General features: G+C 36.9%; 1 protein-coding gene across 1 annotated transcript in view; it reads right to left on the bottom strand.

The window, feature by feature from the left end:
• MFSD14A (major facilitator superfamily domain containing 14A) overlaps window positions 1–26,010 on the bottom strand; it is a 38,714-nt gene that overhangs the window by 4,377 nt on the left and 8,327 nt on the right. The window contains exons 2-9 of the mRNA XM_057727176.1: window positions 22,182–22,277; window positions 14,006–14,068; window positions 13,186–13,313; window positions 11,233–11,347; window positions 7,565–7,783; window positions 7,168–7,281; window positions 6,353–6,424; window positions 598–710 (exon numbers count right to left, since the gene is read on the bottom strand). Coding sequence (XP_057583159.1) covers window positions 598–710; window positions 6,353–6,424; window positions 7,168–7,281; window positions 7,565–7,783; window positions 11,233–11,347; window positions 13,186–13,313; window positions 14,006–14,068; window positions 22,182–22,277 — 920 coding nt within the window. The remainder of the gene's footprint in view (window positions 1–597; window positions 711–6,352; window positions 6,425–7,167; window positions 7,282–7,564; window positions 7,784–11,232; window positions 11,348–13,185; window positions 13,314–14,005; window positions 14,069–22,181; window positions 22,278–26,010) is intronic.

Genomic DNA, 26,010 nt, shown 5'->3' with positions numbered 1-26,010 from the left:
AGAGGATGCATTCAGTTGAATGAAACACTACTGCAAGATGTGGAGTGCATTCGCATGACACCTGAGCACAAAGGCGTGCATGGGCAGCCTGCCATCAGCACCAGCACCATCACTGTCACTGTCACCTCCCTGCAGGAGACCAGACTGGCAAGAAAAGCAGAGCTTTCCCAGCATGAAGCTGGCACCAAAACAACTGGACTTCTGGTTTGCCATCAGTAATGATCACTGGTGTTACTCAACTTTTTTTTTCCTAACCTTGTTGTTTTGGGATTATGTGTTTTTTTTCTGACAGACTGAACTGGATTAAATGCTCATTAGAGATTCAAACACTCAATCTCATTCAAAAACCCAGCCTGTCGCTTAGATATAAAATGTCATTCTGCTATCCTCAAACCACTATAGAATATACAAATACAGAAGTTGGAAATCTATATTACATACACTTTGAGAAAAAAAAAAACATACTAAGAGAGAGATTAAAGTCTAAGCCTTAACCGAGAAACAAATTAAATATAAAAATTTTTTCAGTTATACCTCAATAAAGCTGAAAAAAAAGGCAAAACTAAAATTAAGAAAATTAAAATTATTTGTACCTACCAAGGTTCTGAACCGAAGCCATACCATGCCAGCTGTAATATTTGAAATCCCAGACCCAATAAAATGGTGTTCTTATTTCCAATTGACCTCATAAGTAAACTCAAGACTATGGTCTGGAAAATAAGAAAAATCAAAGTGGCTTATTAGAATAGAATAAGCTTTTCAATAGTGAAAAGAAAAAAAGTTATGTGTTGGCTTATTTCAATCTATAAAAGGACTTTACCACTTTTCTACATTTTGGCTTTTTAGCAACAATTGCCCTGAATATATCTGAAACCATTACTCCAGGTCATATAAGCAGATGAAAGGTGCCTCTGCTGACAAAGATCCAGATTCAGGAGAAAAGTCAGAAAACTGAAAATAGAAAGGGGAACTTTGTGTTCAGTACGTTTCTACTGAGGACCATTTAAAATCAGAAATTGTAAACAGTAGGGCTGAAAGGTTCTAACTCATGGTTTGGAGATCCCTGTTGTGTAATAGCTTAAAAAAAGTTTCTACAGGTCCAATTTAATCCAAAATGCTTATTCTGACTAAAGACAACTGAAACAGTATAATTACTCATATATCCTTCACCTAAATTAACTTATTGCTGAAATCATGGTGCTTTTATGAACAGTAGCATAGGCTACTCCCAAGTTATACTTGTTAAACTGATTTACTAAGAACTAACACAGCCGTGGGGAAAAAACAGCCTTAATCATAATCTTGGCTCTAACCATGTGACCCTGCGCAAGTCACTTCAACCTGAAAGTCTGGTCTCTTAGAAGACTGTGATAATAGTACCCACTTCAAAACTTTGTCATGTGAGTTAAATGAAATGATATACTTAGCATCGTGCCCGGCACATTTAATAAACAATATTATGAATTGGGTTTTCTTGCTTTTCTTTCAAAGTTAATAAAAATTCAGCAATGATTTAGGGACATGAGTATTAAATACGCCCCTTTAAAGACAGCTATTAAGTCCATAGAGGAAGAAGTGAAAATAGTTCAGGAAATCACTACTTGATGACTGGCTGATACTCTAAACTCAAAATTATCAAGTTTAAAATTCTTTAAATTGAGACAATCATTTAAGAGTTTAATCAGATTTTATCACAGATAAGCCAGCAGGAAGCAAATGAAGATCTTTTAACGATTCTTGAACAATTAACACTCATAGCTTCTCTGAGAAATTTTCCCTTCAATCAGGTGAGTGTAAGATTGAATTCCACAAAGCATGGAACCTTGTTTGCTTACATTCTTCAACAACCACAGCCACAAAAGGGAACTCACCCAGAGTAAGCAGTGAGAAAAGAAAAACTTTCCGTGTATATGATAGTCTAACTGGGACATCAACTTTCTCCCAAGGGCAAGGACTTTTTTCTCATCTTTGTATCCCCAGCACCTAGCATAAGTTCTTAGTGTTTATGGAAAGCATGTATGATTTCTTTTACATGTCACAATATTCTTAACTCAATAATATAAAGGAACAAATTCCTTACTTAGTATATAGCGTGTGCTAGGCAGGGAAAAAAACTAGTATCCCTTAATTCAGTATAATTCTTATTTTAAAGAGAACCAAGAGAGAAAACCAAGTCATAAAAGTTAAAATGACTTATGACTTAACCAAGATGACACAGCTAATTAACAGTTAACTGATATCAACTGTGGTCACTCAGCCAACAAATATTTGCCCAGTTCCTACTGTATCTAATGGCTATTCTAGGTCTGACGGCACTGACCCAGGTCAAAGTACTGGTCAGCAAAGAAATTACCTCCTAGTAGAGGGAAAATGGACATAAGCATACGTATCAAACCAGATAATTCCAGGTTGTAGCTGCTATGAAGAAAATAGGGTAGTGTGACAGAGGTGCTGCTCAAACCAGGATGTGCGGGGAAGGTCTGTCTGAGGTGAAAGCTGAATGAGGAGGAGGTAGTTACGTGAGTAGGGGGAAAAGAGCACTCCAGTTGCAGGTGACAGCAGGTGCAAAGGCCCTGGACTGGAGTGTATTCAACAACATGGAGAATGGAGGAAAATGAGGTTATGTCAAGAGTCTAGATTCTATTCTGGTTGTGACAGAAAGTGAATATTAAACAGAAAAGCACTATGACTCAATTTCTACTTCACAAAAATTCCTCTAGAAAGTGGCAAATAAGCTGTAGGGAGACAAGTATGGAAAAAGACCAGATGGAGGCTACTGTCATGGCTTGGACTAGGCTCCCAGGAATGGAGATGGTGAGAAATGCTTCAATGCAAAATATGTTTTGGAAAGAGGTGAAAGGAGATACCATCTGATGTGCAGGATGTGGGAGAAGGAGAAAGAAGGGAATCAAGAATGGCGCCAAGGTTCCTGGCCCCAGCAACCAGAGAGTGGTGATACCACTGAATGAGATGAGAAGCACTGGGTGGAAGGAAGCCAGGTTGCGGTCAGGGCCATGTCAAGGTTGAAATGTCCAGCAGATGTGTGGAACAGGATTGGCTCAGGATGAATTTGGGTGTCACCAGAACATAGAGGACTAGATGACAGCACTGAGGAAATGTACAGAACTAACTATATCCATGCACTCATGTAAACATTTATTTAGCGTGAATGTTATGAATTCGTGCCTACTGGTACCAAGGAAGTGATGAGGCCCACAGCAAACCAGAGAAAAAAGGCCCCCAAAAGGACAGCAACCTTGTGGCTCCCACTGGAAGGTCGTATTCATGTTATCAGATCTCATAATTTTGGGGGAAAAGCTACATTTCCATATTTTCATATAACACCTCCCAATTTTTAAAAGGTTACTATTGCTTTTTAAAGTTTTAAGATCACTATGGAAAAAACCCAGTGATTTCTAATTTAGCACCTGCTGGGCTGCAGGCACAGTGCACGGTGCTAGAGTGACCAAGACAAATAGGATACAATTCTAACCTTGCAATCTTCTCAGAGCTCTACTAGAAGTCAGAAGCTACTGAGGCAAAAGTAATCAGAAATAGAAGTAAAATTCATAATACAGTGTATTCTGTACCAGGATAGAGATACACCCAAGGTAACATGAGAACTCAGAGAAGGTATACTTAGGGAGTGAAAGGCAGGGGCAGCAAGGACGGTAGGAACAAAGGCACAAGGGCAAGTAAGAGAATAAACAGAGAGAGGCATCAATGGGGAGGTGCAAGCAGCTCTGTGCTGCTGGAGAGCAGAGTCAAAGACACTAGACTTTCACTGACAGGTCAACAGGGGAGACATCACTCTCAGTTGTATACCTGCCACAAATGAGAGCATAAGATAATACTTCTACCTCTGGGGCTATAAATTATACTTGATATTTTAATTCATATAAAGACAAACTGTAATTATCAATATTTACATGCAGACTACATACCCCTAATTCACCTGTTTTTGGAATTCAACTCATTTTCTCACTTTCAGAAATGTGATTTTACATCTCAAAAACGACGTTTCTGTGTAGGCCCCAAAAGCTGAATGGTCACTTAAGTATTGTATGCCTCGTGGAGCATGTTTCTGTACATAGTATCAGCTGTGCCATCAATGCTGGCTGGGTCATGGCTAGTTCCTTCCTAGATTCGCAGCCCTCAGCAGGGCTCTTTCTAACGCAAACCCAACCACGCCCCCTCCTGGGTTCACATGTCTGCCCTCCTGGACTCTGAGCTCTTAGGGACTGTTTTCCATCTTGTATCCTTTGTGCCTGATGCCACCTACTGAGCAGAGGGAAAATCTCCCCTAAAGCACCTTCAACTTATTCAAGCAGTCCACAGTGTGGCCAAATTTACTAGATGCCCACCTACAGCTTCCATGCTCAGTTGAGTATGAAATGGAATTTAAGACCTTACATCTACTAACCTCATAAGTGTCATTATAGTAGATGGTAGCCTGTTCTCTTTAAGATTCAAATCAAATAAAATAGTAGCAAATTTAATCTCAGCAATATATGAAAAAGACAGGACATAATGACCAGGCTGGATTTATCTCAGGATTCAAGGTCAGTTTAGCATTTGATAATTTATCAAGCTCTAGTCTTAGTACACTTTCCTTTGTGTTCAGAAAGGTGATTTTTTTAAAGCTATGGGCAACATATTTTCCCCCGAAGCTAAAGAGCACATTTCTGATGGCCCAGAATGAATATTTAAATGCAATGTTTTTCCAGATCAAGGATTTTCAGGGTAAAACTGAGGTTAAAAATAGTACTAACAGGGATTTCCCTGGTGATGCAGAGGTTAAGAATCCACCTGCCAATGCAGGGTACATGGGTTCGATCCCTGGTCCAGGAACATCCCACACACTGTGGAGCAGCTAAGCCTGTGTGCCACACTACTGAGCCTGTGCTCTACAGCCTTCGAGCCACAACTACTGAGCCCACATGCCACAACTACTGGAGCCCGTGTGCTCTAGGGCCACCGTGCCACAACGACTGAACTCACACGCCTACAGCCCGTGCTCCACAATAAGAGAAGCCACCACAATGAGAAGCCCACGCACTGCAAAGAAGAGAAGCTTCTGCTTGCCACAACTAGAGAAAGCCCATGCACAGCAACAAAGACCCAATGCAGCCAAAAAAAAAAAAGTACTAATAATCAGTGCCATATGTATGTATGTATGAGGCCATGGGGGAAGTATATTACAGAATTTAAATTTAAATTTGAAGTTTATCACTAAACGTACCAGAAATTCATAAAAGATGAGATCTGCAGAAGCAATCCTACCTATGAGATGGTGAAACATCCAAGAGTACTATTTAATGAACTTTACCTTCCATTTTAAAAGTAGAATAAAACAAAGAAAGCTGCAACCCAGTAGACTGGATCTAATGTGGGAAACAGTGTTAGAATAGATCATTTACAGAGTCTAGAAAAAGCAAAGCCAAATAGGAAAAAATGGGAGGGGCTTTTTCACAGAAGGAAGAAAGAGTGGAACAGAGATAGTTTGAAGGCCAGCATGAAATATCTCCTAAGAAAATCCAGATTCTTGTGTTAATATCTTAATCATCAACCAACCACCTGGCAACCAACTGGGTTTCCAAGATAAAAATACTTTCACGTCAGTTCTCTGCTCCGCACCCTCCTATCTTCTTGTCAAGTCTCATGATGACCTGGAAAGCTAAACATGATCTGGTCCCTCGCCACCCCTCGGAATTCATTTCCTGACACTCTCTCCCTTGTTCACTCCACCAGAGCCCTACTGTCCCCTGGCTGTTTCTCATACATGCCAGGAATGGTCTTGCAGAGCTGTAGTTCTGTTCTGGTGGCTTAGAATTCTCTTCCTCCAGGTCTTCCAGTGGATTGTTCCTCATTCCTTTGGGTCTCTGGCTCAAATGTCACTTGTATCAGCAAAGCCGTCCCAACCCTCCCAAATAAAATAACACCCTGCCCCCAGCCATGCTCTATACCCCTTGTACCCTTTTTCTCTATGGTTTTCATTACACCTGATATGTTTACACTGATATGCTTATTCATTCTCTCATCCCACAAGAATGCAAGCTTTACAACAGGAGGGATTTAGTTAAGTTCACTGCTATATCATGTGTGCCTGACACATGATAGCTATTCAATAAATATTTATTGAATGAATGAATCGACAGTAGAACAAGACTAACATAATTTCTGATTTTATGCAGGGGAATAGTGTAAATCAATAAACTGTCTTTCTGGTTTATACATCTTATGAATGATCAGTATGTGTCAGTATCAAAAATCTAATCAATACTACCTATACTAACAGAATTATGGTTCCGAACCTTCAAACATCTCTCCCTCTAACGAAAAAGAAACTCACCTGTGCAATAATGGAAAGAATGCCAAGGACTGCTATAAATGCTGCAACACTTTCTGGTGAAAATTTCATTATCTAGAAGGTTTCCAGAAAAAGTAACATTAATAAATGAAATAGCACACCAAATACCATGCTAATGCAACTACTTGTATATTAACATTAAATGGGCCAGAATAAGAAAATGCAATTCATTTGTAACCAAAGAATTCCTCAGAGGAAAAATCTGGCTTTCACTGAGAACCAAAATTATACTAAGTGTTAGATAATGAAAATATATAATAGCTACTTAACTTAGATTAAATAAATCTAAATCCCTTAATTTCGATTTCCTAAATTGGAGACCGCTTTCAAGCATTCAAAATCCATTTTACAAAAAAATATTGCACCATTTTGTGCATTTTACAAGTATTTATAAAAAGCTTAATCTCTGCCTACTAAGATTAGTGTCAAGGAGAAAAAAACTAATCCTCTTATTTTGGCTAGCTGCTTTATAAATATATGTTCTAAATCACAAAGAGACTGTCTGGAGCAGGTGAATGGATTAAAGCATCCCATCAGTGTATAAAGCAAAACATAAACAAACTCAAACCACACACAGTGACAGGAAAACTATCTTTTTGCCTAAGCCAAAAGTCTTAAAAGAAATGCACAAGGAATGTCAGCCACACTAAACAGGAAATTAATTCTAGTGAGCCATTATTTTAAAAATGATAGTCATTTTTTAAAAGTCTCCACTCTTATACCCTCTCAAGATTAAATTTTTTTTTTATTATGGCACTAAACAATGAAAAGTCCACTTTGGTAGAACAGAGTTTTACCTGTCTGAGGTATAAAAAAAAGCTGGAATATTGGCCTGCTTCCGGTAAGTAGGAGAGAAAAACTGTAATGCAGATCAGCAGCACTATGGAGTCTTGGCCCACTTTTTTTAAGGACTGGAACAAGAAAAAGACCCATACAAGGTTTTACATCAAAACACTGAACTACTGCAGAGATATCTTCTGGCAGTGTACATACAGACACCTAATTGCCCTCCCCCCCCCCCCCCCCCGCAATTTACTCTCATCTTCCCCAAAAGTATTCTGAAAAGTATTTCAAAATATGTTTGAAAATCCATCACAATGTTTTCCCCAAAGAAACATCCACAACCAAACATTAATGCTGCACTGAATCACACATTCATTTTTCTGTCAAAGAGAATGAAAAGAATAAACTTACTGCAAAGGGGTCAGCTTGTTCCCAGGAAATGGGTGCTCCCCATGATGCAGGCCTCATCTTCTCAGGTAATGATTCTGGCACAGCAACGAGGATAAAACAAATATCTAGCAAAGCTATTGCTGTAGCCAGGACCACCACCAAGCTGTCCCCATACACTCGCCCAAGATAAGCGCCGATTGCAGGGCTGGTTACCAAACTTGCAGCAAATGTTGCTGAAACCTGCAACAAATGAAGATCAACAGAGATTAGTCAGGACACCTTGGCTCCTTGACCACCACAGACTCTGACTTACATCAGTCCTCCTGCTGCAGTCTCCCTTTCCTCCTCCTACCTGTTCTAGTTTTCTTATACTTTCTTTTATTGCAGGAAGAAAAAAGAATTAGATTCTTAACTAAAAAATATTAATAACCTCTAAGATAGTGGCTTCAAACTTTCTTTTAAGCCTTGGAGCCCTCTGTTTAAATAAATCCTACTGAAAAACTTGTAAGTAAAAACAGATTTAAAAATAAACAAAAAACTGTTCTAGCTGAAGAAGGGTTGGGTGACCTGGATTATAATCCAAATACCCCCCGACCCCGAATGCCAGGCATGCTGGCCCCTGGGGTGCCCCCCTATCCCACAGTGCTCTGTGAAAGGAGTCTAAAAAATACTCTAAGGAAATCCAATGCCACTGTGACTTTTCCCCCAATATTAAAATTAATGTTTACTTTGATACATATTTAAGACTGGCTAAAATAAAGCTTAAAGACTTTAAAGTTTATCTTTTCAACAGTAATAGTGTTAAGCCGCAGCACAAAACTGAGCTTGGTCATCATTAGGTAGTACGGTTAGGAAGAACGAGATCATTGATCCTTGGCATTGAGCACACCTCTAACCACATCTCTCTAAAATCCTGAGGAAACCCATACAAGTCTGGTGAAGATGCAGACTGAAGTAGAGAAGACGCAGGTGGAGAAAAACCGTTAATCCCAGACATATCTGGCCTACTGGACAAAACGGCCTGCCAATCAACAGCAGAAGTGACAGCAGGTAACACCTGATAGAGACCACACTCTTCAGAGGACAATTAAAATTAATGTTGGAGGTGCATAAGCTTCTGCTCTCTACACTGTGCCTTATTCTGTTTCTATGCTCTTTTTGACTTTTGCATGGAGGATTTAAACTTTACAGGAGTGCTTATTTACAGCTGTTTATTATTAATAAATGTTCAAGATAAGCAATTCAGTTGCCAGTGGTCAATTATTTGACAAGTACATAAAATTCTAATAACTAAACATCTAGCCATCAACCCAAATGTTCACCAACTAACGCATGAATAAACAAAATGTGGTATATCCCATACACTGGAATACTACACAGCAATAAAAAGGAACTACTGATATATGTATCAGCATAGATAAACCTCCTAAGATTATGCTAAATGTAGACACAAAAGACTACATTTTGCATTATTTCATTTATATGAAATTTCTACTGAAAGCAAAACTACAGAGACAAAAAGTAGATTGGTGATTGCCTGAGGTCAGGAGTAAAGCAGAGATGGATGGCAGGTGGATCCAAGCGAATTTTGGGGGCTGATGGAAATGTTCTGGATTGTGGTGGTATTTTGTTACAGTAGCTCCAGAAATTAATTACAGTGGGCTGTGGTCTCAGAGGGACTTGGGTATGAGCAGAGCTCTGGCACTGGAGTTGGGAAAGGGGCAATGGTTCTCAAGGTGAGGGTTAGTGAGGTATCTGGGTATAGGCAGAGAGCAGAGGTCTAACAAGAGTGCAGGTATTTCATGTCATTTCCCTTCTCCTTGATTCTCCTACCTTGTGGCTATTTTTTTTTTCTGGCCAGACAGAAAGGGGACCACAAAGAACACTTTACTCCCTTTTCTCTGCATCCATATTATTTCTACAAGATTGAAGTTGTCATTTACTAGATGTGCCTTTAATACATAAACCTTCCAAGTTGAAAATTAACTTCAAAGATTTGGCTATGATAAAATAAATGACCTGAGCAAAACCAGAAACAATCTGGACTGTGGCCATGGTTGCACAACTGCATAAACTTACTAAAACTGATTTAACTATACAGATAAAATGGATAAACTTTATGGTATGTAAGTTATATCTCAATAAAGCTGTTTAAAAACATCCTGGCTATCATCAACTTCATATCATTTAATGTTCTTGAGTTTACAACTGATCATTAGTTTTTTGGTAAGTTTCTCACTATAGGCATTTCCCTCCAAATCTTAATTCCATGATTCTTTGTTATTATAGTTTTTATCTTTGAATCAAAGATAACAGACTCTCATAAAAGTTAAGATTCAGGGCTTCCCTGGTGGTGCAGTGCCAATGCAGGAGACACGGGTTCAATCCCTGCTTTGGGAGGATCCCACATGCCACGGAACAATTAAGCCCATGCGCCACAACTATTGAGCCCATGTGCCGCAACCACTGAAGCCCACGCACCTAGAGCCCATGCTCCACAACAAGAGAAGCCACTACAATGAGGAGCCGCGCACCACAATGAAGAGAAGCCCCCACTCGCAGCAACTAAAGAAAGCCCATGTGCACCAACGAAAACCCAACGCAGCCAATAAGTATATAAGTAAATAAATAAATAAATTTATTTAAAAAAAAAAGTTAAGATTCAGCCTGACACAATATTCAGTCCTTATTTAACAAAAGTTGCTTGCCCCATATCTGCTAAAACTCATCACTGTCCTACTTCTGGCTAATAATAATCTGTTAACTTATTTCATTTTTAGATTTGATGGATATTAAATATTTAGTTTACCAAAACAGCGTTCAGAGCTTGGCAAACTGCTGCCTTGGGCCAAATCTAGCCATAAACGATTCTTCCAAGTTAAAAGTGATGTAAACACATGCCCACAAGCAAAACAAAAGAATATTAGAGACAGACTTGCAAGGAGTAGTAAATAAGCTAAAGAGATCCAATGCAAAGTTAAATGAATACAAGACAACAATATTGTACTATAATTATGTAATGTGATAAATATAGCTACAATACCAATCGTATTACAATATATAAATGGATCAAAGTAACGCTTTGTGCACCTTAAAGCTAAATAATATTGTCAGATTTATTCAATAGAAATTAATTTTAAAAAAGCTAAGTTGAAAGAAAGAAAAAAGAAAGAGAAAGAAAGAAAAAGGAAGGAAGGAAGGAAGAAAAAAGAAAGAAAGAGAAAAAGAAAGGAAGAGAAAGGAAGAAAGGAAGGAAGGAAGGAAAAGAAAGAGAAAGAAAGAAAGGGACTCTGTGTGGCCCACAAAGCCACCAAAAAGATTTGGGATCCCTGAGATGGATGTTAACCTATTATATCTTAGATTAGCCATTAAATATTAGTAATTTTAAAACTCATTACATATTAAATAGTTCCTTATTTTTAGTATTCTATTAAAAAGAACTTACATAAGGTAAAAATATTCTACTGTAATTTCAAATCTCATGTGTGACTACTACTTACTGAAAGAAAATATCAAAACTTCATGGCCTTGCACTGAAAAAATTTTTTAATGTTGTCTAATGGATGATTTTATTATAAAATGCATTTATGCAGAAATAAATCTTGTAATGCAAAGGCTTGCACTCCTTGTAATAAGACAATACGGGATGTTTTTCAGCAGATACAAAGGTACAGATTAAACATACGTACCAGTCCATAAGCCATACTTCTTTCATGTTCTTGGGTTATATCTGCTACATACGCAAATACCACAGAGAAAGTCACTGCAAAAACCCCAGAAACAGAGATAACAGCAAAGTACCACCTAGGATTGAAAGACAATCGACAAGAAATGGTTAGAACAATTACTATGACCTTAATCTTCCTTCATTTCTATAAGTGAACTAACGTAAGAATAGCTAATTTCAGTCAACAGCTTACTAGGACAGCTCATAGATTAATTCTTCTACAGATCATAAGCCCCAGATATTATGAAAACATAGGGCTAGATGTGGGCCTTCAATAGCAAATCAGCTACTATGCAGGAATACTTAAAATTAGATAATGTATTCAGGTCTATTTTTCACCCAATTGTTGAACTGTTCCGTGGCTTTGTTGTTGTTTCTACTGAAAATAGCAACAAACCAGAGTCTAATTCATCTATTTCAATTTCCCATCACAGTACTACACAAAAAACAAAATTCAGTAAATAAAACTGAGGGACAAATTAGTTTATATTTATCTTGAGTCTATACATAGAAACTAGATGTTTTTCCATAAGTTGTCTTTAGCTCTTCAGATGTTGGCAGAACAAAGAGCTCAGTTTTCATATAGAAGAAACCCGTATGGCCGTGTCCAAAATAAAATTGAGAACAGATACTATAAAATGAACAAAAACTATTTTAAAAAGCAAAACAGGTTTTGCGATACATGATTCAAAAATACCTGGCTGAGAATAAGAAGTTTCTACTGTAATGCTGATGTTTAGTTTTTAAAATCAAGTGTAATCATATTGCAGTTTCAAAATATCATGCCACCGTGACTTTACTGCTTACCAAATTTTTTCTAACACACTGCTTTCCACAGCAAATAACCTGTTCATGCCCTAGATTTGTTTGATAAGATTTCATTTCATGGTTAGCATTCATCAAGGGTTTGGCCTTTAGAGTTGCATCTCAGCTATGAGAGGAAGAAAGATCCTGCCCCATAAATAGTCCTGATCTTTCTAGATTCACCATGGAAATACAGCCCAGCTATGATATAGAATTAACTAACATTAATATTCAAGTGGAGAACATTAGTCAAAGAATTAAAAAATCTATAACTAAACTGGGCTCTATTATTTTGGGAAAATCATTCTCTTTGTGAGCTTTACCTCCCTTCCTCCTCAGTGAAAGACTCTTGATTTTAATCAGGGTGGTCAAGAGCCCAGCGTCTTCTAATTAGGAGCAGCAATTTGCCCTGAAATCTGACCAGACAGATGCAAGCAGAGGTTGGGTGGGAATTCTAGTTTCCCTAAAGGAAGGCTGTGTGCTCTTTGTAGCCACTTCTTTCATCTTGCTGCCTGAAGGTAACACAAGCTGAAGCTCACTTAAGCAGCCATCCCGGAGGTGACAGTGAGGTGACAGTGGAGGATGGCAGAGACTGAAGATAGAAAAGGCTGGTTCCCTGGAACTGCTGTACCAGCTCTGGACTGCTCAACTCCAGACTTCTTTTACATGGAGTGAGAAATCAGCAACGAGTTCCCTTGCTTTTAAGAAACTATTATTTGGGACTTTACTGATATATAACAATATCTATTCCTAATTAACACAGATAATGATGATAAACTGTGGTTTTAACATTCTACTCAAGAAAATAAAAAGTTAGCAACCCTATCCAATGCCTAAAATTTGTTTTGAAATCCCGAAGTGCATTTTAGCTAGGTAGTCTACATGCTTCCTACAGTGGCATCTAGTTCAAAAAATGTTATTACTTACTACTATATTACTTAGATACTATATTTTTAAAGGCCCTTTTATCTGTATCAGAGAATAAATGTATTAGAAAAATAAATTTAAAACCTACACAGATAAGATGGAAAAAAAGTGAAAAAAATAAGGGAATATTCAGAAAACAATTAACAGTTGATATTCAGTTGCTATAATCTGAATGTGCACGTACCATGGGCTGATCTTCATTAAAGGAATTGGGGCACACGTGAAAAACACTGTTAGTAGCAAGAAGGATTTTCGGCCCCAAACATCAGAAAGAGCACCAATAAGTGGAGCGCTGAGGAATGACAACAAACCCTAAAAAAAAAGTTAAACGAAGAAAATACATATACTATGTATACTGATGAGCCCCAAATAAATCATTTTACTACCACAGAAGAATTTTAAACAAGTTTATTTCTAAAATATCACCAAACTTTACATAAACAATGTATTTCTTGTCTTATGTAATTTTAAAATTTCCCAAGACTGTCTAGAATCATCTGCGGGCTCTTGTAGCATATTAAACACAAAATGTCCTAATGAATTGTTAATTACAACTCTAGCAATTCTAGAAGGAACGTCATATGCTAATTACCTGTTTATAAACTTACTGATCAAATGCAATCAAGAGTAAAGAATATGTAGAATAATCAACACTTTACCATACTGATATATTTTATACTCATGCATTTTTTAAATACTACTTTTCTCTTCAGTCTATATTCTTGTTAATAGTTTACAAAAGCACTCAGATCTCTGTAATGAAAATGCCCAACACATAAAACACAGGGGAAGTTTGTTATGATGGGGTTTGTCATTATTATACGTAGCTGGCTATATCTGAATCCCCCAAGATATACTCCAACTGTAAAAATTAACACTTGGTGGACTGATCAATTAGCTAACTTAATAAACTGGCAGAAATACATATATTTACATAAATACATGCATGCATGTTTGTGTACATGTATATACATATGTGTGTATATATATATGATTGAGCCTACCTTTACTCCTTGAATTAGGCCATTCATCAGAAATGTATGTTTAGGGAAGGTCTCATGTAATACCTAAAGAATGAAAGCAAAATAAAAAGCTCATGCTACATTTTAGTCCTAGTAAAACTTACAATATCCCTTCATAATACAATCAAATTTTATTTCATATACATGTTCAGGTTTGTATGACACTATGCATATGAGTAGACACTAATAATAACAAACATTTATATGGCATTTACTATGTCACAAGACACTAAATTGGGCACTTTTATCACATTATCTCCTTTAATTCTTCATCGCGGCCCTATTAGAAAACTGGTAAACGCAAAGGTTAAATGTCTTACCCAAGATCAGGTAGTAAGTAGCAAAACTGAAAATGAGTACATGAAGTCAAGCTTGAAAGTCCATGCTTTTAATCACTATGCTATCCTGCTTCATACACATAACCGACTTATAACTCCCTTTACAGATAGGTGTATTATCGAAGACAGAAGACTAGAAGAATAAATAGGGAAATTTTAATTGCCAAAAAGTGGACCCAGAGATTCCATAAGGTAAGGAAAAAACAAACAATCCCAACCTATGAAAATATATAACAAGTTTCTTTATCCTTTCCAAAGCCCGGTCTGAAATCACATGACATCAGTTTGTTCACTGGCTAACAAGTGAACCACTGGGAACTCACTGGTTGAAAAAGTAATTGGGGGAATGGTAACTGAAAAAATAAAAAGCAGCAGCCACCATTTTCACAGCCTATATATCAGAGGCTTTTTATATATATACTTGTATTTAATCCTAACAATATTATGAATTAGATAATATTACCACTTTACAGATGTGGCAACTGAGGTTCTTGCTTGACTTAAAGCCAATGCTGCTTCTATTACACCATACTGTCTCTCAATAAAAACAATAGAGAATGGCAATGTGCAGAACAAGAAAGGCGGGAAAATCTTCTCTTTAGGAAGAAAAACTATGCTGGTTGTATTTTGTGACGTCCTGCAAGTAAAACCTTTAGAAGGATCAGAATGCTCACTTTTCTTCAGTTACCCTTCTGCCAATAACTAGAAATTTAGCAAAAATTAGCTTCCATGTAAACGTAAGCTTAGAAATGTTTAGTAGTCAAAGAAAATCACTAATATGGGAAAAATCACATATTTGTGATATTCATATATTTTGTGATTCTCAACCAAGGGTGATTTTGACCCCGCGGAGGACATCTGGCAATGTCTGGAGACATTTTTGTCACAACATGAGTGATGGGGGACGGTGGGAGTGGGGGTTGGGGGAGAGAAAAGACATGACTGGCATCTCTTAGGTAGAGGTCAGGAAGGCTGCTGAACGTCCTACAATATACGGGTCAGGCTCCCCCCCCCCCCCACCATAATCATCTGGCTCCAAATCTCAATAGTCGAGAAACCCTATTTATTTATTATTTGTAGTGAAGACCCATGGATCTAAGGAAGATATGTGCAAACCTATTCTGTAAAGGACCAGATAGTAAATATTTTCAGTTGTTTCTAGCTTTGCAGGCCATACAGTCTCTGTCACAAGTGCTCAACTCAACAAAAGCATCCACACACTCTATATAAATGAATATACATGGTTGTGTTCCAATAAAACTTTATTTACAAAAAACAGGGTACTAGCAGTATTTGCTCTGGCCATGGTTTGCTAGTTCTTATATTAGAGAAAAAGATTTCAACTCCTTAAAATGGTATCCTCACACCTTTCATAACAACTCAAATTTGCTTTTCTTCCAGTTATCACTAAGGGATAATTCTTTCTAGCGACAAAGAATGGATCTGGTGTTAAAAAGAATGACGGACATAACGAATGCTTACAAGAAGTTTTATAACACACGAAATATTATTGCTAACAATTCGCTTTGTCAAGCCATCATCCATTCCAATCAATCTGGTCTCGTCACTGTTTTAGAAATATTCCTGTGCTTTCCAATATTCATACTTCTATACATGATATCCTATCTACCTTAAATGTTTGTTCCCCTTATCTTCCCTATCCAGCCGACCCCCAAATCTTCCATATTCCTCCTTTGCTACCAAACTTTCCTGTTCAAAGTAATCAATTTCTCCTTTAGGACCATGTAATAGGTGATTACAGCACTCACTTGGTAATCACATATAGCTTTGCCATATTTTTTATACTACAGTACTGTGTTACTTAGTTTTTATAAGTAAACTTTCAAAAGTTTCATCTTTTCAGGTATTTGATAAATATTCCTTTTCAATTTTATTTCAAACTTCTTAAGGGCAGACAGGCAATATATCTACTATACCTTGCATTTAATACACTTTATTTCTATTAGTGCCTCATCAACAGAATGCCTTCATATATTAACCATTAGCTAAATATTCATAACTAACAGATTATAAATTCTGCTTTCAAAATGACTTACTATAACATGACAATTAGGCAAACTGATTTAACCAATGTTACAAAATAAAAACTTTTATAACCCCTCCAAAAGAACGTAGTTAATTTAAGATAAACGAACCCTCCCATTTCTTTTAACAAAAATTTTAACACAGAGACAAATATTAATATAAGAAGTAATAAAAATGTAAAGATTTTTGATCTTGGAGGGCCCTTACGCACTGGAGCTAAAGAGAAAAAAATGTATCTTTTTCCAATAAATTTTATGGATCTTAAAATTTTTAAGAACTTAAAAATTTCTGAGAGTAAACAGTCCTCTAAATACTAAATGCTTTAGGGCTATCTCTGCGCAAAGAATGCTAAGGTTTTTATATAGAAGAGATGCTGGAGGACTGGAGTGCAGGTTCTTGCTCCATAACATGCATCATGCATCTAGCAGCTCCAACCATCAAACATTGGCCTAGTATTTCTAGAACCATCGTCCATCAAAAAAGTGAAGCCATTTCTTAGCATTACAGATCCTTAGACCTACTGTCATTAATTCTTTTTATGTAAATGTGTATTATTTAATCAATCAGTAATCACTGATTGGGTAACAGGGAAGAGCTAAATTGGACTCCATAAAGTCTCTTTGACTTTAACCTTTGCTTTTCATTGCTTTAATCATACACAATGGCCTGCCTCAGGGAACCCTACCCACCTGTGAAATCAACACATCCCTTCCCCAAAGCTAGTCATTCTAGGAGATGTTTTGCAAGGCTGATAACCCTTTTAACTTTACTTCCCTGCCTTCCTCTCCGATTCTACAAAAGAAACTGGCATTCAGAGCCAGATAAGATGGTTTTTTGGAGACACTAGTCTGCCATCTTCTTGGTCTGCTAGCTTTCTGAATAAAGTTGGCTTTCTGAATAAAGTTGTACTCCTTGCCTCAACACCTGCCTCTGATTCACTGGCCTGTCGTGCAGTGAACAGACCAAGCTTGGACTCAGTAACAGTTGAACACTCTCTACGAACCAATCACATAGTTATAACCTCTCAAAGTGTTATAGTCCCTAAAAATGTCACTATAAAATTCTTCCATGTAATTAATGTAAATCCCCTTGTTGGTGGAGATTTTGCCATCCTCCCCTGGGCAGGTCGGCCACTTAGAACACAGCCTTTGTTCTTTGATTGTATTCTAGAACAGTGTTCTGTAAGCTCTATGGGCTTAAAACTCAAAGATAATTACAATCACATGAAATTTTTTTAAAATTTATTTTAACTTCACATTACTTTTTAAAATGAGGGCTATTATAAACCAAAACCAAACATTTATTGTAATTAATATGTCTTAAGGTCGGTTATCTGTTAAATCAATTAATTCAAAGTTAAATTAATTCAAAGTTAAATTCAGTATCTTTGAAAACTGAAATGCTTAAAACCTTATAATTTTTGAGAGCTCTGTATGGGAAGAGACAGACATAAAATACAAATAACTCAAATTATATTTTCATCCTCATTTTCCCTTTCTAAATGAATGTTAAGAGCTGTGACTGTCTAGCAGGCACCATTTATAATCAGTTCCAAAACACGTAAGACAGAAATAAAATGTTTAAAGGTTAACAGACTTTCGGGAAAGAGAGAAAAGTTCTACAACTTGGTGCCTTCTATCCCGAAATTCACTTCTCCCTCCACCTCAACATGGGGGAGTATAAGACTCCAAAACAAAGAAGACAGAGTCAACAACAATGAAAAATTGCAAGCAGAAAGTCTCAAAATGAGCAAAACCCTTTTTAAAAGCCCACAGTGAATTAATATATTGGTTCTTAATTAGTGATACATACTAGATATATGAGAATCACTTCTAAAAAATGCACATACCTGAGCCTCCCCCTTGAAAATTCTGATTTCAGCCAGACAGGGTGTAAGGCATAGGTATTTGGGGAAAAAAACAAAACAAACAGGTATCTCTAATATTCGCCTCTGGTTTAAAAAAAATCACTGAATTAATAGATACCACATTCTAACAGCTAAAACCTTCACCTCCCTGTTGGCCAATCTATCCTAATGGGGCTGGTAAAACCTACCAGGAAGCCAAAATCTAAATTGATGGTTGCCTGGGGGGATGAATAGCATTGCAGAACTTTCCTGTCCCTACACATTTTTATATTGCTTAATGGTTTACAATGGACATACAGTGTTTTTAATTATTAAAAAAGTAACATATACAAAAAGGACTGTATAGAGAGAGAGAGAGATTTCTCATGCACAATTTTTTTCAGTGATATTTCAAAGGTTCTTGCTGCTCCAATACCCAAAGGCCAAAACACCAGAAAGTACCTATAGTATAACAAATCTCAACATTTAGATGCATCTAATCTCTACAATTCAATCCTGTTTTGTCTAAATCTCCCCACCCAAGGTTTTCCCCAACAAACAATAAAGTGCAGAGCACAAAAACTACAATTATTTAAAAAATGTTTATACATTAAAGATGAGAAAAGAATTAAAAAAATAAAACTGAGCTTAACATTCATTAATGCTTGAAATTATTTTTCCTGAGAATGCTTGATTTAAAAAAATATAAGGAAGTGAAAAATTGAAAAAGGCAAAGAATTATGACTGATAATATTACAGACAACTCTACCATGTAACCACAACTCATCAATTTCATCATTTTAAAAAATTCAAGTATAAAAAACAAACATGGGAATTAAGAGCAACTGTTACACAGGGATCAATTCTGATGATGGGTGATGACTTGGAGGGCTGGGATGGGGAGGGTGGGAGGGATTCTGTGGGAAGGAGCTGATATGGGGATATATGTATAAATACAGCTGATTCACTTTGTTGTACAGCAAAAACTGGCACCACAGTATAAAGCAATTATATTCCAATAAAGAGATGTAAAAAGAAAAAAAAAAAAGAGTAACTGTTACAACAACAATGGGGGTGGGGGGGTGAGGGGAGTCTTTCCATAAATAAAATAATTGGCAACAAAAGTTACAGCAATTACTCTAAGAAATGTATTTATGTTGGCAAAAGAAAAATAATTCATTAAGTCCCAAGTTAGCACTTTTCATTTTCCTGACCATAATTCAATTCAGTATTTTAAAAAGTAAAAGAAAAAAGAGAAAAAGAAAAATCAAAATCAAATGTACTATCCATTTTTTAATTAACAAAAAACAGTTAAGAATATATATACTAAGCACAAAATTTTCCCATAGCCATGAAAAATGAATAAGCAAGCATTTATATCTAAATAACTGGATTTCTTCCTTCTTGTCCAATTAGAAAAAATGATACCAAAGTTAGTCAAAAAGTTGGGATATCTAAAAAATATAAACCAGAAATGAATTAAAAAAAAATAGCTACGCACACTTCAAATCATGATAACTAATTATGGAATCATCACAAAAAGCTTTTTTCGATGGTTTGCTTACAGTTTACCCAATATTTTAATCTCTTTACTTAGCTAATAGTTGGGCTACTCAACTACCTAAAACATGGGTATTAACCACTTACTACCAGTATTCTCCAAGACTGAGCACTGGAAGAAAATAAGCCTAGGTTTAAAACAAAAGCTGCAGCTTACTATCAGAGGAACGAGTTGCTTAACTCTTTTAAACCTTAAATTCTTCATCTGTATTACTGAAACTGAGCAGGACACTGTAGGGGCTCCTGGGCACAGGGAGCCTTTCTGTTCAGCCTCCATGACCTTCTCTGAGTTCTAAAGAGCAGACTGAACAGTACTATCCAGGAAGGGAACGGATGCAGAGTCAAGGGAGGAGCAGCCAAGAAACAACTGGCACAGCCTTGGGGCAGGGTCCTGGTTCCACCTCAAGGGACACACATAACAATATCCTTAAGCTCTTTTATAAAATTAAAACCCAACAAATGGAAGATATCAGCATTCTTCATACCAGCGAAGACCACCTGAGGCCAGAGTAAAGGAACCAGAGAAGCTCACCAAGATTACCTGATATAAGATGAAAGGAGCGCAGGCCCTGCACATACCCTAATCTTACCAGCAACCCCACACTTGAACTATTGCTACAAAACTATTCATTAAATCCTCCCAGGTTGGGACACACATTCATGGTTTTACAGAGGGGAGGAGCCCACTGTATTCCTCTTTGCCTGGCAAAGCAATAAGGCTATTCTCTTCTACTTCACTCAAAACTCTGTCTGCAAGATTCAATTAGGCATCGGTATACAGAGAGGATGAGCTTTCAGCATCATTATGAGGCTAATTTCTCATTGATAAAGTGGTTTTGAGGATTAAAGTAATATATTTACAGTGCTTAGGACGATGCCCGGACTCACCATAATATAAATATATACAAACTGTTTGCTATTACAAAGCTCAAGTACTTTAAACCACAAGACCAACGATCTGCCAGGCAGACTTACATGTTAAATTGGTAGATTATAAACAAGCACACTGAAACATTAGAAAGCGAATATAAAGGTGTGAGAACACACGGTTATTACAGCACCACAGCAGCCCCTGCCATCAGGTTACCACAGTACAATGTAGTTACAAATGTCACAGTGAAACTGCATCATCTGACTGAGTTCCAAATCAGTGTTCACGGATGATGATCGCAGGAAATGTGTAAATTAATATTTGAAAGATTCACATTAGAAATTATTAAAATTTAAAAAAATCAGACATTTAAAAAGTCCACATTTCAATTATTTGGAAAAGATTTATGTAAAACTGATGGCCCATTACAGGGAAATGAGCTGTTTCCTTTTCAAAAAGGAAAGGATCTCAATCAAAACATAATCAAATCAGCATTCTTAAAAATGTATGTCAGCGACCTGTTATATTCAGGGAATTGTTCTAACTTGCAATGCATGGTTTATTACAAAAGGAACTGTATTTATTTGACATTTCCTTTTCTTCTGAATCATGTTTTAGCAGTACTCATGAATATGCCTTGTATATTTGAAATAACTGTTAGATATCAGTATTTTATATAGATACAGTAATGATTATGTAGCCATAAATATGCCAAGAAACATGGAACATAAATTTTCCTAAACTAGTTCATTCTATTTGTATAAGATTATACAATTTATTTATAAACAAACTTTTTATAAACATCTTGTGTATCAACAAACAAGCTCATGAAAACATGAGGAAGTATATCTCTTTAAAAATCTGTTCCTGTGGGATTTGGAAAGCTTTATGTACATTTATCCTTTCAAATTATAGAGTTCTACCATTACTCCTTCCTTCATTCCATTCTCCTCGTCTAAATTGACAGGAGAAAACTAGCTAGATGTTTGGTCTGGCAGGGAGGTCTTTGGTCTGGGAACATTTGAGTAAAATCAGCTTAGGGCTATGAAACGAATGACCTCTCTAGATGGTTATCTCTAGATCCTCTGCCTAAACTACAAGAAGCTTGTATTTGGAAAATGCAACTGCAGGAATGAATCTCAAAATAATAATGCTGAGAGATTCGGGGCACAGACACCATTTTTCCTAAGCCTGTCAGTGTAAGAATCCTTTCCACCCTACCCAGAGTGGGGAATGAGCCCCCATTTAAACGTGTCCAGTGTTCACCAGAAAAATCACAGCTGCCCAAGCCCTGCCAAAAAGTAAGGGAGAAGTAAAGGCTGGAAAAGACAACAAAATCAGTAAAATATAGTACTAAAGGGCTGATGATATTAGTGGGAGAATTAACCTTGGAAAGGAAAAAGGGCCTTTCCCCTCCCAAAACTGATTTCCCTCCCGAAAAAATGAAGAAAAAGAGATTTTTAAAGTCAGTGATAAATAAGTTTAAAGATTACTTACCACCAAGGTGGGTGCTGTCAATAATCCCCAAGCGAAAAACTCCAAAAAGATGACGATAACCGCATGATAAACACTAGGAGAACCTATTCCTTGAGGCTACAAAAACAGAGTTTTAAAAAGTTAACAGTGCATTCAGGATTTACTAACAATAATGACAATAGTTGATAAATATTTATGGAGAACATACATGTATTGGGCACTATGCCAAATATCTGGACATTCACTGTCCCTGTCCTCAGACGATGGGGGCAGACAAGGAAACAAATGCGTACATTATATAAGCACAGTGTGCAATGGGAACAGAGTTCGGGGTGGAGATGGGAGTATCAGAATTCCAGGAGGAAGGCTAAAAGGATGTAAAGGAGGTAGGCCAGGAGTGGGAGTGGGAAGGACAGCAGAAGTCAAGAAAGCAGTCTGCACAAAGGTGGTAAGGCTTGAGAGCAGGAGGCATTACAGGACTAACAAAATTCAGTACAACTAGAGCACGGGCTACACACTGAGAGTATTGAGAGATGAGCTAGAGGCACACAGGGCTAAATTCCAGGCTAAGAAATCTATGTTCAATCCTGAAGGCAGTGGGGAGCCACTAGAGGATGTCAAGACTTAGGTGATCATATGAAAGTTTTAAGAAAGATCATTCTGGCAAAGGTGTAACAAATAGATTAAAAGGAGGCAAAACTAAGGAAAGTTAAGAGGCTACTGCACTGATTCCAAAACATAAATGAATCGTGGGGCAAGAATCACAACAGACACCAATATGGTTCAAAAACAGGAAAGTGCTGATCTGGGATTTGATAAACACAAGAAAGACAATACAAAATTAACTTTATACTGCTGCTAGAGATATCTTAAGAGTTACTTCAGTTGTTGGATTTCATATTTCTAAGGGCAATATATTTTTTTTGACCTAGCATACATTTTATTTTTTTTTATTTTTTAAAGCTCTTTATTGGAATATAATTGCTTTACACTGTTGTGCCAGTTTTTGTTGTACAACAAAGTGAATCAGCTGTATTTATACATAATTCCCCATAATCCTTCCCTCCCGCGACTCCTTTCTACCCTCCCTATCCCAGCTCTCTAAGTCATCACCCATCATCGAGTTGATCTCCCAATAGCTATTATATTTGGTAGTGTGTATATATATATGTCAATGCTACTCTCTCACTTTGTTAAGGGCAACATTAAATTGATAGAAAAGCAAATGACCAATAACAACTCAGTCTCCATTAACAAGTTTATACAGCAGAAAGACAAGTTTAATCAATACATATAACAATGTTGTACTTAAGTTTTAAAAATATATTCAACAGTCTTATGTGTAAAATATTAAGTGTTCGGATTTCTCCATACACTAAAAATGATGCTATATCATTTTATAAGAACAGATGTCTCTCCCCACCTGCAGAATTTAGGTACCTGGAAACTCCCCTGGTAGGAGAACTTGGAATTGAGGAATCGGAGACACAGAGGTGAGGTGGGGGTTGGTGGACGTAAGAGTTGACAGCCCATGGCTGGGAATGAGTTTGTACAAGATCTCATTCATTAAACAAACATTTAGAGTACCAGAGGTTTTCGATTACAAAAACCAGTGAGACACACTCCCTGATCTCAAGGAGTTCACAGTCTAGAGAGGAAGAAGCCTCACTATAATCATTTGCTTATATATAAATGTAATAAAAGAGATACATAAAAGTTAGGAAGCAAGGAAAGTTTACTGCAAGAAAATGATGCAGTGTGGGCAATCACATCAGAGGAAAAAACCAGATGAAGCAGATAACGGCCATGACAGTGTAAGGCTGAAAGGAAGCAGAAGAGGTAGCCTCTAAGCTTTGTTAAGGAGTTTCTCATCTTCACTCTAGAGATAAAGGAAACCATTTAAGAATTTTAAGCAAGAGAATGATGTGATGAGACCTCCATTTTTCAATACATCATGGTGATTTCCTAAAGGATGTAACTGAGCAGCAAACTGAATGCAGAAGCAGGCTATTTGAATCAGTTCAAACAAGGGATGATGAGTGCATGCATGACACAGGGGAGTGGCATGGATGCCAGAGGGGGAGGGAATGGATATAAGAAATTAGGATTTGAAACTGAAAGGATCTGATAAATGTGGGAGAGTCAAGAACACTTCCAAGTTTTCAGTTTGGTTGTCTACTAGTGGAAGCTGGTAGTTTCCTAGCTCTGTTTCCCCCATGAGGACCAGATTTACTTCAGATTCCATCTAGCAGATAGCCCTTGTACTTAAAACATTTCTGTTGTCCTCTGAGGGTTGATTAAAACAATTAGTACCAAATATGATGTTTGAAACCACAAGAGTAGGTGAGACGAAGTGTGAAAAGAGCAGTGGGCTAAGATAGAAACCCAAGAAACACCAAAACTTAAGTACAGTCGACCCTTGAACAACGCAGGGGTTAGGGGCACCAAGCCTTACACAGTCAAAAATCCATGTATAACTTTACAGTCAGCCCTCCGTATCCAGGTTCTTTATCTGTGGATTCAACCAAATGCAGGTCATGTAGTACTGTAGTACATATTTATTTTAAAAATCCATGTATGAGTGGACCCACGCAGTTCAAACCCATGTTGTTCATGCGTCAACTGTAGTGGGCAGAGGAAAAGGAACCCATGAAGATAAATAAAAGTCGGAGAAATATCAAGAGAATCAAGAGAATACAGTGTCACAGAATACAGAGGAGCAATTTTTGGAAGGAAGGGGTAATCCCCAGTACCCAATAGAGAAAGTATAGTAAGATAAGGTAAAAAAAAATGTCCATAGGATTTTGTAAGCTCCAAACTAGCTTTGTTCACCATCGCATACACTCAGCATCTAGTAAAATGCCAAGCAGAACTTCTCAGGGCCTTTAATATGCTAATTTATATTATTTATATTATGACTCTCCAAGAAGATACTGTTTTCCAAACTTGACCATGAAATTTTTCTGTCATATAAGAGACAGTATCTCACAAACACTTGAGTTCCTTGGAAAACTGTCTGGGAATGCTGATAAAAAGTAAGATGATAATTACCTAACAACGTGTATAAATATACACATAGAACCAAAGGCCTAAATGTGTTAAAAGTGGCTGCTTACATGAAGAACACAATCATTCAAGGACAGTGCTGGGAAAGCTCTGCAGAGGAATAAGACATAGAGGTAGTAGGGATGGAGCAAAGTGAATTGACAGAAAAAATATTTCAGAGGTAGAATAAGGACTCCGTCAGTGGATGACTAATTGTAGCAGAGCAGCATAGAGAAGATCGAAGATGAAAAGATTTCAGCTTCTGCCTCGTTCAGCTGGATAGTGAGGAAAAGGGGAAGAATAAAAGATTAGTTTTAGGCATATTGGTTTGTGAAAAACATGTACAGCATTAGCTAAATTTAAAGAAAACAAAGTGAAATATGCAAGAAACAGCAAAAGAGTAATATCTTAACTAGGTAAAGCATTCATGAAAACTAATACCAAAGCAGTAAGATGCTATAAAAATATAAAGAATATAAACAAATAAATTTAAAAATAGCTCATAACATTCTATCATGGAAATAACCATTCAGAAAATCTCCACCACAAAGATGTTCACAGCAGCATGATTTATAGTAGTAAATATGAAAATCTAAATGTTCAACCTTTAGTTACACATCCTATAATCAAATCATGGTATGCAAATCAGGTAGAATAATATGCAGTCAAAAGCTGTTTATGGATAATCTTTAATGGCATGTTAAAATATTTATGGCAATGTTAAATTTAAAAAAAAATCAAAGCAGGATATAAAATTGTATGTGTAGAGTAATTTCAACTATGAAGAACAAAATAAAAACTCACC

The sequence above is a fragment of the Hippopotamus amphibius genome, chromosome 1, assembly GCF_030028045.1.
Source record: "Hippopotamus amphibius kiboko isolate mHipAmp2 chromosome 1, mHipAmp2.hap2, whole genome shotgun sequence".
Lineage (NCBI taxonomy): Eukaryota > Metazoa > Chordata > Mammalia > Artiodactyla > Hippopotamidae > Hippopotamus > Hippopotamus amphibius.
Note: the sequence above shows the minus strand (reverse complement) of the source record. Positions and strands in the feature narration are given on the sequence as shown.